The 13,147-nt window shown below is 44.4% G+C and overlaps 1 protein-coding gene across 2 annotated transcripts in view; it reads left to right on the top strand.

Moving 5' to 3' along the window:
• LOC142557713 (A disintegrin and metalloproteinase with thrombospondin motifs like) overlaps positions 1–12,198 on the top strand; it is a 271,698-nt gene extending 259,500 nt beyond the window's left edge. For both annotated transcript variants that reach the window (XM_075669757.1, XM_075669755.1), the window contains exons 8-9: positions 3,471–3,777; positions 10,965–12,198. In XM_075669757.1, coding sequence (XP_075525872.1) covers positions 3,471–3,777; positions 10,965–11,104 — 447 coding nt within the window. In that variant the 3' untranslated portion in view covers positions 11,105–12,198. The remainder of the gene's footprint in view (positions 1–3,470; positions 3,778–10,964) is intronic.
• Positions 12,199–13,147: the final 949 nt, after the last annotated feature.

The raw sequence follows: 13,147 nt of genomic DNA, 5'->3' as shown, positions 1-13,147 counted from the left end.
TCATTCCACCTTGATGTTAAGCTAACCTCGTCTAATCTTTCTAGTTTCTACAGAATACATTTTCCCTTTCTTTATAACTGTTGAGAACGGGGAAGGAAGGCTGCATCTGAGCTGGCTATACCATTGCACAATTAAGGAGCGTAATATATCCCTAAGCCCATTTAACACATACACATTCCACAGACACAGCTGCATACTCATACTGAAAAAAAGTATGTAAGTATCAACAATACAAACATGCTAACAAGAACGAACATTATATATGCACTCAGGTTAATAGGGGTTCAGGCACACAGTGCAAGAAAGACATTATTATACACGCATACACTAATGTTATGTTTTTGCCGGAGTCCTAAAAGCAAACAAACGGTAAGTAGAGTTCACAATAATGTACAGATCAAAGCAAATTAATTAGATTGCTATCCAAAGGAAAAGCACTTGGGACTAATAAAGCATATCTCTGATTGGCATATCAAAATCACATTATGTTTGTCCAAGTGCCTCAAGTTATTGTGCAAGTGGACTCTGATGATCGCATTGCGGACACTTCATAACCAAATATTGTACAGAAACGTCTGTAGTGTCTCAGTAGGAGAAGTTGGATATTTACTTTTCCTTTTTTGTCAAAATGAGGTTTGCAGGCTACGTACAGTCGTAGATGGTGTAGAAAGCTATCTAATTTATGGTAACCTTTCTAGTTAAACCATAGGGCAGTGTATACTCGATACCGTAGTGCAGTCTTGGTTTGATGGTTGAATCACATTTTCAGATAGTGTCTTATGTAGCTTACGTAGAGCGTTTATGGTGTGATATGGTATGAATTCCGTATGAGTAATCATGATCAAAAATTGAGCACTAATAGCTATACTATCCGCTAGCTCTTTTCCAGTTATGCCGATGTGACTAGGTATTTAATAAAATGAAACTCGGTGGCCAGACGATGAAGCGATTGTCAATGTATTTGATACCACATATTCTGACGCAACTACATTAGCATGAAAAGAACATTGAGCCAACTACACTAGTGGTGCTTTTGAGTCAGAGCGTACTACCCAGTTGTAACTGAATTTGTTGCCAGCAATGTGTCTTGCAGCCTGGCGAATTCCAAACAGATCCGCCGAAGTAGATGATGCCTCGGTCGAGAAACGGTAGTTTTTACTTTCATTGTGCACTGGAGCGGGAACAGCAGACGTGGAACTACTCTCAGTCATCGATACCTCAGTAACAATGAGAGTGCTTTCGTTTTGAAATCGTCTCCTGTGCAGAAGTGTCATAAATTCAGCCTCTAGTGGATGCGTTGATGACTTTTTCTCAATCCTTAGAATCTTCAGAGCCCCATAGGGTACAATTAATCGCCAAGGTGTAAAATTTATTTCCGGGCGAGAAAATGGAGGTTGCTAGGAAGTAATCTACTGATAATCAGAACTCAATTCATCCCCTATTTGTTCAGTCCTCTGAAGAATATCAGCTTGCAATAGATGATTATAACGTTGTGTTAACAGCCTAATGAAATGTGGAAGAGTTTCCTGAACACATAGACCTTGAACCGGTTGTTCCCTGGCTTCAGTACGATAAGGCTGCTCAATTTCAAACGAGGTAGTCGAAAACATATTTTTAAGCTCCAAGTAATCAGGTTAGTTAGCATTAGATCAGGGGACTCAGATAGGCCATGCATAACAGGCAGTGAGTAGGCGATAATGTGGTGAACAATGGCAACGTGGATTTTAAGCAGGGAGTCTCATGTGCTGCCCCATTTAGTGATTGCAATGCATCGTAATGCATTGGGAGTTCAATCAATGCGCTCTTCGAGATAATATATGTGAGCACGCCATGAAAGATTGTGGTCAAGACAATTCTCAGAAAAATCGATGCGTCCACACAACAGGTAAATCTGTCTTACTGTAATTCTCAGGTTGAGCAGACACTTTGTTCTGAAGGCCAATACAACTGACTCATCCATCCACAGATCCATGCCACATTCAGTAAAGAAAACAAAAAACGGAACGTGATGTCAACGGCTTCCTGAAAGAGATTTTTGTATTTCGGCACTTTTACTCAGGGCTCGTTCCAGCCGAATGTTCACAGATCATCTGCGCAAATTGATGTATAAAGTGGCGTCGGCAGCAAGCCTGTTGGCTTGAACATAACATATTACCGAATATTATTCGTTTATGCTACACTGTTTACTTAGGCACATTTGCCATTATTTTCAATCTTACGCAATGCTCAACGAGAAACGCATTTCCGTACAAGATACAGTTAACGAGACATGCGTTAAGATATTGTAGCAAAGAGGGAGTCTGGTGAATATATACATTGTTGTAGGGTTATAAAAACCATAAATACATTTCCCAACCGGAGGCTGATGTTTATTAGTTCAAGCTCTAGCTGTCACGCCACAACACTGTTTTTGTTATCGAGTTTGGTAACATTCACAGAGGGACAGCCAGGGCCAAGAGGTGTTCAATCGTCCTGAGAAATAGGCATTTACTATTTTTATATGCTGTGGCTTTCTCCATAGAGCACAATGCGGCCTTTATTCAGGTTAAATAACCCCCTCAGTCACAAAGTATGGTGGCCTGTTGATAAACGTGTCAAAAGCTGAATGATTCATTCTAAGGCGCTGCAGACTGTATTGAAGCTGTAACGCCTCCAAGTCAAGGAGGTAGGATGACGAACAACCGAAATTTCGTCTTGTTAATTGCACATTAATCGTGGTGTCTTGGGTGCCAAGCTGAACACAAAATTGGGGGAAAGGAAGCGCCGCCGTGTGTCCCGCTCTTGTGGGATTCTGCTTGGCGTCGAAGACGCCACAAGGTAGGATGACGCCTTGTGTGTATTTTATCAAAGCTCTAATTAATGTGCACTCAGTCGCGTCAAGTTTTTGCATAAGAAGAATTAAATCATCAGGTCGAGTTGAAGCACATGCACAAGTTAAATAGTGACAGCAAGCACTGCGAGAAAGAAACAGCTTTTTTTTTTCCTTACGGCACTGACAGAACGCGGCACCTTGAAGTTCAACATCCCGTCAAACATGGTGCTGCCTTCAGAAAAGTGGCTGCGTCTAGCAATACTCAGAACGGAGCAGTGTAGTAGAGCCAAATCACTACACACGGCGTACAATTTGCATTCCTTAAATTTGCGCAATTATATACAGGACGAGCGTAAGAAGATTGGCAAGTATGAGTGTTCGGAATAAGTACCTACTAACAGGTTAACTGAATGTTTAACGCCTAAGTTTATCGTCGTTAATAGCACAGTTTTCAAAAATGTAACCCGACCGACTTGCCCAGCTGTTCAAACTCTTGATGCAGGGTACCCGTCGTCCAATGTCCGTTTTAATTTTTGCATGCATCCACTGGGCAGAAATGGCATAAAACACGCCGCGCGCACAAATGTGTACCCCGTGACTGAAGGGGATAAACTTGATTTATTTGTCTATTTATGGATACCGTCCATCGTCGATGCAGACGTGCAAGAACGGCCGCTGCATCGCCGAGATCGAAAACATCATCCCGGACTACACGCACGTCACGCCGTCGTTCGCCAGCGGCCGCTCGGTGGGGCGGGGCGGCACCGACGTGGCCCGACGCCGGGCCGACTTCTCGTCTGAGGTGGTGGACGGACCGCGGCCGCACCTGATGCCGGCGCCGCCCCCGCCCCCGCCGCCGTCGCACCACTCGACCGTGAGCCGAGCCCGGCACCCGCAGCAGCTGAGGCCCGCCCACCAACAGCGCACCACGAGAAAACCGCGCGCCCTGGTGGCCAACGACAAAGGTGCGCACCGACATTGGCCGGTCGACTGAGCGGCTGAGCTCGTGACAGCATATCTCCTTGATGCACTAATTAAATTTAATTTATTTTAATTAATTAATTAACTACTGTGGGAAATAAATATTTCGGGAGCACGCAACTCCTTTACTGCTAACAGAGTCCTCTAACACTCTTGATGACCGCGAAATCACGTGAGCGAGACTGCAACGGAAACCGCCAAAGCAAGCCGACAGCGGCGTCGTCGGTAGCGACCATGGAGGAAGGAAACTTCCTACCTCCGTAGTAGCGTCCATGTCTGCACTGATGCTCCTAGCGGCAGCTTCTGTACCTATAGTAAACTTGACCCGAAGTTTCGTGACCAGCAAAAAAGAAAGTAGCATAGAACTCTGCTGCTAATAAGACTGTACAATTTAACGCCGTACAGCATGGAGGACAGCGCAGATGACGGGAAGGAAAGAAATTATAAACAAGATAGTTGTGGCCACTATAAGCGAGAGGGTGTGGTCGACATCACCCACGACAGCAAGCTCCCCTACACACGCGCGCTCGCATATTTTAGTAACAAGCTTGTAGACATAAAAGCGCGACTCCGCTGGTCCGCTGGTCGGGAAACGAAAATCGAAGTGAAATCTAAAATTATAAAAAAAGCAGAGATCGTGCGTGGCACAAAAGATAATTCAAGAAATGTAAAACTTATTGGCTGGTTACCACTGTAAGCGTCTTGCAGCGCTGCTGGCGTCAGCACCAGCCCCACGACCAACGAGAAATTCAGATATTGTTAGCTGAGGGAGGAACGGGAAATAATGAAAGAAAGCTAAAAAGAAGGACATAAGGGGACGGTAATGGTTGACGGTTACATGTACACATCAGGTTCGAAGACCCAAGTTGGCCAATATATAGATCACGAAAATGGTTCTGCCAATTTTCGAATGATTTTTACAACTTACGAATGAGCCAACTCAAAATAATTGCTCGAAAACGATCATTTTGTTGCGATCATTCACGTATCCCTCGGGTATCCTGGCTTCACTGCAGCCTTAGGTAGAATGCGGAGAAGCCGATAAAAAAAAAGGGACAAAAGGCTGTTAACGTCTGTTTTCTTTTGGCGCAAAATAGCTATCACAGAATTTTGGATCGCTTAGTATAATTTTTCCAAATAGGACACATGAGAATTGGACGAAGAGTGATTCTTTAGTTTCCAAGATTATTTCTGAAACATCGGAACAAAAAACATCGACATTGGCAAAAAGCATGGTTTACTACTGTGAATTCAGTCTATCGTGTACGTCTTCCGGATGCTGCGAGACACTTCAGCTGCTGATATTGAAGTGCCCGCTTTCACTGCGCAGCGCACGTCACTGGTAAGGGACTGAAAGTGAGAGAAGCAGAAAGAAGAGATGCTTCTACCTGCACCACTAATGTATCGCAGGTGCTGGTAAAGGACTATCATCTCCTTGGCTTGCGGCGTACGACACTCGACGAATCTTTGTAGACCAGCCCCTGTGTGTCTCGACACGATCAGGCGTATCGCGCTCTTCTTACTTTTCTAAAAGAAAGTAACTTAGGTTCACGTTTGTGGTCTATTTGTATTTTTCAAATGGCAATGCCTCAGACACTATTCTATTTTTAACATTCTGTAGTAGCGTGACCTGCAGTGAGCAACGTTACTGCGTGCGACCTGTGCTGTGTGTGTTCTACTTTATTATTTTAGATTTGTCGTCTTCCGCTTTCTTTCCTCGTTCCTCCCCTTCTTCCTATCTTTCATTTCTATGTTTCTGTCTCCTCCTTTCTGAAGATTAGGTAGGCATTGTGCTTGTCCCGTGGCAGTTGCCAGCTGTCCCTTTCCGGCTATATATATATGTGCGTGTGTGTGTGTGTGTGTGTGTGTTTTCAAACCTTATAATAATAATAATAATATTAATAATAATAATAATAATAATAGTAAGAAAGTTATCTGCAGGTATTTATCGAAACCATCAGTTGCATACTGGTTTGTTGGCGACTATGGCAGCATCCAACATAGGTTCGTCAGGCTCACTCGTCAACTTTGATATCAAATAAACAATCTGTGAAGGTTGCGCTGGATTTACACCTGGACTCAAACTTGAAACTGCGAGACATTCTTGGCTTGCGGAGAAAAACTGCTTGCGCGCATGCGCAAATGAAAGTGCTTCTAGTATTTTTGAAAACTACGGGGCTTTGCGAAAAGCTTAAGTGCGCTTGTGCGTGGGAGATCGGCGGTGTCTGCGTGTCTTTTATCCCTGTGCATCTTTCACAACACAGCGCTTGGAGCAGCATGCCAAGCTGTCAATCAGGTAAACAAGTGCAGCTTATCATTACAGACAGCATCTCCCTTTGCGCAACTTATAGGGCCATCCGTTCTTAACTTCAGTGTTGATGCAATGCAGGCTTTGAATAGCTACTGCGAATAATTTCACCCGCCGCGGCTGCACATATTCACCCCTACCTTCTGCCTTCATCATCGCTGGTCGCACCTTTCTTCGTTTGCAGCGCTCGAAGAGTCAGAGTAAATAGAGGGCTACAGGAATATACCTCAAGCCTTTTGCCGGAATATCGGTGAATGACTACAAGAACGCCCTTGGTGGATTCGCAGCATTTTATTTTTTCACTCGCGCATGGTTACCCATGAACTTTAACCCGAAGGAGTTTCGTTCCGACATGCTGCTCAAAAGCTAAAATCTGCTACAAGTTTACGGGGAAGCTACGTTGAGCAGCACCATAAACTATCACTTTAGAGCAGCGCTCTCAGTGCTTCACTTGCAAAAATAAATACCAAAAGAATTTTTAACAAATAAAGCAAGGAGCAGCTCTTGGTCTTTCTATACAGGAAACTGACCTCGACTAAACACTCAAGTTACGTGTAATCGTGTGTTGTGTATATTGTGTGCCTGTGTACTATGTATAAATGTCCCTTCGTCTATCAGCCTAGTCATTAGAAGTGGCGTGCCAGGCGTGCGGCCAGGCCCACATTTCCAACAAACATAACAGGGTGCATTTCTCTCTTTTTCTTTTTGATGCCCGGAATTGTCAGCTCAACTTGCGCATTGCAAGCTTCGAAGCAAGCAACTTTGGAATACATTTACAACGTCTACAGATTCCGACAACATGTATACACAGGTGGTTCGCTAAAACTCAACAGCTGTGCTGCTGCAGTCATCATCCCGGCAGAATCTGCAGAAATCAAGTTGAAGCCTTCATGTGTTACCACCTCGACGGGTGTAGAACTTGCGGCACTCCATGCTACTCTTGATTTCATTAATCAGGAACCACCGCATCAATGGACAGTCTTTGTATGCCCAATGGCGCATTGGGCATACAAAGCCCAATGCGCCACGCACCCAATGAACAAGTGGCCTCAGGAATTCGACCGATATATCAACGCAGCCATGATACGGAACGGAACATAATATTTCAGTGACTTCCAGGACATTGCAACATCAGCGGGAATGACCACGCCGACGAAGTCGCCCGATCTGCATATGAAAGGAGTCAATGCATCTTGATGCTGCCTTAGCGAACAGACGCTGCGGCTGGGCTACGATTGATGTCCCGTGAATGTACTTTGCCCCTGTGGTACACATACGTTTTCACCATGTGTCGTTTGCATTCGTTGTCTCAGGACATACAGGCGCACGTACCGCCTGGGCTGCCACGACGTGAACAGACCATGCTGTACCTACTGTCTGTGGCTAGTCGTTACATTTACCAACTCTTATGTCTTCCTTATTGGAATGGCCAACAGCCCCACGTGCGACAAATGCAGCCGTGAAGAGACGCTCGCACACATTATTTGTGTCTGCCCCCGCTATAGCGCCGAGAGGCAAGTGATCTGAAGAGTGATGTACCAATTGGGCAATCGTCCACTACCAAAACTAAAAGCTCTAGGCCAGTGCTCCCGAAGAACATCCGCGCAGAAGACCCTATTCGCGTTACTAAGATTCGTGCGGTCTACGGGCCTTCACGGTCGACTAAGAACACCGTCCTCTGCCGCTCTATAGTGTACGTGGTTTGCTTGTGCTCGCCCCTCTTCCCCCCTCTCCCTCTCTCTTCCTTGTTCTCTCTTTCTCCTTATCTCCATACTACTACTCCCCGTGCAGGGTAGCCAAACGGAACTAGCTTTGGTTAACCTCCCTGCCTTTTTGTTCAACCTCTCTCTCTCTCTCTCTCTCTCTCTCTCTATATATATATATATATATATATATATATATATATATATATATATATATATATATATATATATATATATATATATGTGTGTGTGTGTGTGTGTGTGTGTGTGTGTGTGTGTGTGTGTGTGTGTGTATTCACGTGGGTGACAGTCAATGAATGACAGCCGTCCCGCGTAGGTATCGTGGTTGAGGTGCATAGCTCTCCCAGGTATAGGAAATGGAAGAAGGAATGTTGAAGAAAATGACAATGGGAGGGCAGGAGAATGCTCTCGGGCCTTCGTAGTAAAGGTTTCCTTTGGACCTGCTAGAAAGGCATGCGACGTTGAATCAAATTGATCGCACGCACGTGCATTTTCCTCCGCGTAGCTTAAAACAACCAACTCAAGTTGGCAGTCGTCGCTACATTTATATTTTGTATCCGTCTTTCTTTTTGCTCTCTTTTCTTTCTTTCTTTCTTTCTTTCTTTCTTTCTTTCTTTCTTTCTTTCCTCTTTTAAGAATGTCATCTCAATCTGTTGTAGAAGTTGTGCATGGCTATTATTGTGTATGTGATTACTGCACCAATACAAAGGTGATACGTGTGTTTGTTGCGTACGACTAACCGTTGCATCTGTTCATTCTTTACTTATCTTGCCAAGAGAAATAAAACTTTTCACATTAGCAACTTTTCTCCAACAAGGGATGCCGAGAGCATGAATTTGAAATAGTTTACCGGTATAGATTGCAGACAGGCAAGAGATTACATTACAAGATTAAACTATACGCTTAATTTCTGTAGGAATGCTCTATTTTGTAGTACATCAGTGCCCGTCGCCGTCACATGGTGCGTGCCATTGCTCCTTAACATGTTTGATACGCTGATTCAATTCTTGCTCTTTTCTTATGGACACCTTCGTTTTCAAGTGCGCGTATTTCGTTTTGCCTATCAAGTAATAATTTTCCACATTCGATTCACCGAATATATGTAATATATTGAATCATACCGTTGCCTTTTTCTATAAAGTGCTACCGTTTATGATCTTCATATGCAATTATTATGCGTATTCAACGTGTTGAACGTGTTGAATTATGCGTGTTGAACAGTTGCATTACCATAATTCGCCTTACTGGCATTTCGCTTATAGACTCGTGCACACATGCGTTTGCTATGTTTTCAGAAAGCGCTTGAACAATTCAATTCGCTTTACTTCCCACGAAGAAAAAAAAACTTTCTTGAGGGGTTTGCCACCTCTGAGCTTCTATTAGCAAGATCTTGAGAGGACCGGGGAATTCATACTAGGCCGATGACAAAATAAAAGGTGTTATTCTATAGCTGCCTTTCAAACTACAAACAACAAAAGCACTGACTGCAATGTATACGTAGCTTTGCAGTGTATCTAGACATTATACACTGACTTAACAAAAATAGCAACAATGCTAAACGAAGTTGTCAACTAAATATGAAAGGAGAATGAGAAACGATAACAACTATATGGTTATTATTGGATATGAAAGCGCACATACACATTGGGCAGAGAGGGTAATAGGGAGGGAGTAGACTGGCAATTGCCACTCAGATGGGCACAACGCCTGTTTACTGCTTAGGAAGTAGGGGATAGAAAAAGGAGTTGAAGATACGAAGAAGGTAAGTAAAGAGGAAAGGAAGAAACAAGTTTTCTGGCCACAGAGACTAAAGACAAAGAACGAAATACAACAGTACAACAGGATAAAATCATGGGTTGAAACGTCACATAAACATTAACACTATTACTGTAGTGCACAAAGTACAAGCATTGAATGCATAACTTATTACATCCTTATACTGATTAACTATACTAGTTAAGGTGTAGTGCAATGCTTGAAGTCTATAATTATTTCCAAACTTTCAAACATATTTTGTTCATACATTTGTTCAATTTAAAGTACACCATCACTGCACCATCATGCAGTACACCATCACTGCACCATCATGCAGGTTTTGTTGACGACACGCAATCAACGTTAGCGATATAACGACAGAAAGCTGAGCTAATTGGTAAGGATTCATTATGCAAGAAAGGCGAGGCGTGCAAACAGGACACAAGAAAAGAGGACAGCATGAACGGCACGGCGTTCGTGTCCTGTCTGCACGCCTCGCCTTTGTTAGCGACATGACGAATAATTTTATTTTGTAAAACTTATGTTTTGCTACGTTTGTCTTAGTCGTAGTTGCACATTCCAAGCCGCCATATCTTATGTCGGAGATGAAAAGGGCGTGATAACCCTTTGTATTTACCTCCGGAGGAGCCATCGACAGAGAGCTAGAACGCCGACTAAAGAGGAGTGTTTTTTACATACATTGGTGAAATGCTGACCCTAACTCAGGCGAGAAGAAAAGGTGACAAACTTTTGTCTTCACTGAGAATATCAGTTTCCTGGGCGGCATACGAAGTGTCTGTGTTAACTAAGAATCTTTATTTAAAAATTATAGCTTTTGATTTCAATGATTAACGTTGATTAAATTTTCACTAGGTCAAAAAATAATTTGTGTAGTAACATGTTACACTTGATCAATTAGGACATCTACATCTAAGCATGAGAGGAGCACGCTACAAATTTTATGATATTACGAATACTAGCGATGTCGCTAATATAACTGTTATATAATAACGAACCTAATACGGTCTTTGGCGGTACGCCGCCTAATACAGCTAAAAAGGACAAAAGGATAAGGGTAAAGGATAATTGTCACCTGTTGCGGCTCTGTTCAGGAACGAGGGCCACAGCAAGATGGAAAATTCGCAAAGCTTCCAAGTTACAAATTAACCAGACACAATTGCACGCGTTGACTTATGAACAATAAGTTCTTTAATTACTTCAATACTTACTTGAAAAGGGCCTCCACGTTTTCATTTAAGTGCCCCTATGTGCCGCAGAGTAATGTGTAGCAACTAAATGTTATTCGTTAGCTACACACCAGCGAACAAATAAGACAATGGACTGAAACCAGTATTTAAATGGAATAAATTGTCGCTTCGCGCAGGTTGCGTGGGAGACAGCACGGAGCTGATCGCCGGCCGCATGACGTGCGCCCAGTTCCTGGAGCAGTTCGGCAACCGCTACTGCAACCACGGCTACATCCAGAGGCACTGTTGTTACTCGCAGAGCCTTTACTGCTCCTAGACAGCCTGTGATGTGACGCGCACCCAAGGCGAACGTACCTCAGCCACCAAAAGAAAAAAAAGACAGCGAAGCGCACTGGCTCTCCTTCTCGGCACCCGAGAAGGCAGCCCTGCTTGTTGCCAGGGGAGAGGACCACTTCGTCCTCCACGAGCCGTCATGTGCGCAGACCAGTGGCCGTGCAGAAAAGGCCCACAGTCAGAAGCTGGTAGCGTTCTGAGGCTCCGATGGAGTCCTCCTGTTTTTTTTTGTTGTTTTTTATACTTGTTTTACGGACGTTGTTGAACTGCTCGAACAGCCTCGTATCGGGGAAGAGTGTTGAACGCAGCTCGGAAGGACTTTCAACGGTGGACCTCTGACGCAAGAGAAGGCAGTTTGAGCCCATCGGCAAGCGCGTCGGAGTTTGCGCAGTACGTCGACGTGCACGGTACCGGTGGATATACGTTGGCAGATGTAACGAAGGACGGTGTTATAGTGTAGTAACGTTGGTGGTGTCGGCGCTTAGAAATGTTCACAGCCCACAGGGCCGCGGCGGGGGAAACGAAGATGATCGAATGCACCAAACACACACAGCTGCGGAATCGTGTGCCAATAGCGTGGGACGACTGAGTGGGACTTGCCTTGCTTGCTGTGAACATGTCTGACGCCTGGATAGGTGCGCAACTTGACGACAACCTGACGCGAGAAGCAGGCATGTGTTCTCCGCCAGTTGTCTGCACTTCGTCGTCCGTAGGCGAGCTGCTTTCCCTGAGGGACAAGACTACAACTTCTGTCGGGTTTTGTCTTTCAAGTGGGAAAAAATTGGAGGAGCATACGAGCTCGTCCTTTCGGCTAGCCAGGAATGTCTTGCTTTAATCTCACCGAGTTAATAGGAAAGACAGGAAGGCACAAATATATTCTTGTTATTTTGTTATCTTGTGCTCTTGGCTGCTACACAGTCGTCATTTCATGAGTGTTGGCTCTTCATCTGTAAGTGTTTGCGCGACGGTAGTTACTAAGCTTTCACACGTGCTTTTGAATGCTGAGGCAAACTTCAAAATGGCGTAAGGATGCGGTAGCATAAGAAAATGAAGAAAACAGAATTTTTTTTCCTTCATTCCATTAGACATTGCTGACTTCTTTCTCTACTTTCTTTTTTATGCATGAAGAAAGATCCACTGTTAAAGGCATCAGCTCACCTCACCACATGTCTTTCCGTACTTGAGACACGCCCATTTATGGAAACTTCAAAGTGATAATGTTGGAAGGTATGGTTCGTTTCAAGGTCCCAACAAACTCCGGACTTCTTTGATCTGTCCTCAGCCCTATAAAAAGTCCTTAACAGAGTTCTTCCGCGGCCTCACTATGCACACTGAAGTTTTCACATAACGACAGGTTCTTAGGCGGCATCAATTAGTAAGACGGGTAGACCGCCTGTGACGTAAAAAAAAAAAAGCATTCTCTTCGTAAGTGCGCTTCATACAGCATTCCATATTTAATAGCTGTCGAATGAAAACTATGTTTACTGTGAAAGAAAAAAAGCTATATTATGTGCAGGCCGCGTTTTGCTTGTAGGCCGCACATCTCGAGTAGAGAAGTGATGTTTAATGAAATGCGCCATTGACCATTCCAAGCCATGCAGCTCTGAGTTTGTTTCGCGTAGCCTCAACGTCGAACGCTGCTTAAGTCGTCTCAATGCAAAAGCGGCGCAAGGGCAAAAAAAAAAAAAAGCAACGTCACGTTTGGAACGACTGAAACCACTGCGCCATAACCCAACGCAACATTCAAGTCGTAGTGACTCACTTCTACTTTTCACAGTGAAACCGCTGAATCGGTGCCCACGTGTTCATTACCTCTGTGAACAGTGCGCACAGGAATCACGTCTGCACTCCACCGGCGAGCGAAGGAGCGGCGACAGACGGCGCTCCGCATTCAAAGGACGGAGCGACGCGTTCGTCGGTGCATATTCTGCTTCGCCAAAGCGATGGAACGACTCCGAGGAGCCCGCGTGACTCGCTGCTGGCGCATGCGCGTGCACGCGCCAGCGTCACTTCCGGCCAACAGTGG

The sequence above is a fragment of the Dermacentor variabilis genome, chromosome 9, assembly GCF_050947875.1.
Source record: "Dermacentor variabilis isolate Ectoservices chromosome 9, ASM5094787v1, whole genome shotgun sequence".
NCBI classification, from domain to species: Eukaryota; Metazoa; Arthropoda; class Arachnida; order Ixodida; family Ixodidae; genus Dermacentor; species Dermacentor variabilis.
This window is presented reverse-complemented; position numbering and strand designations above follow the sequence as displayed.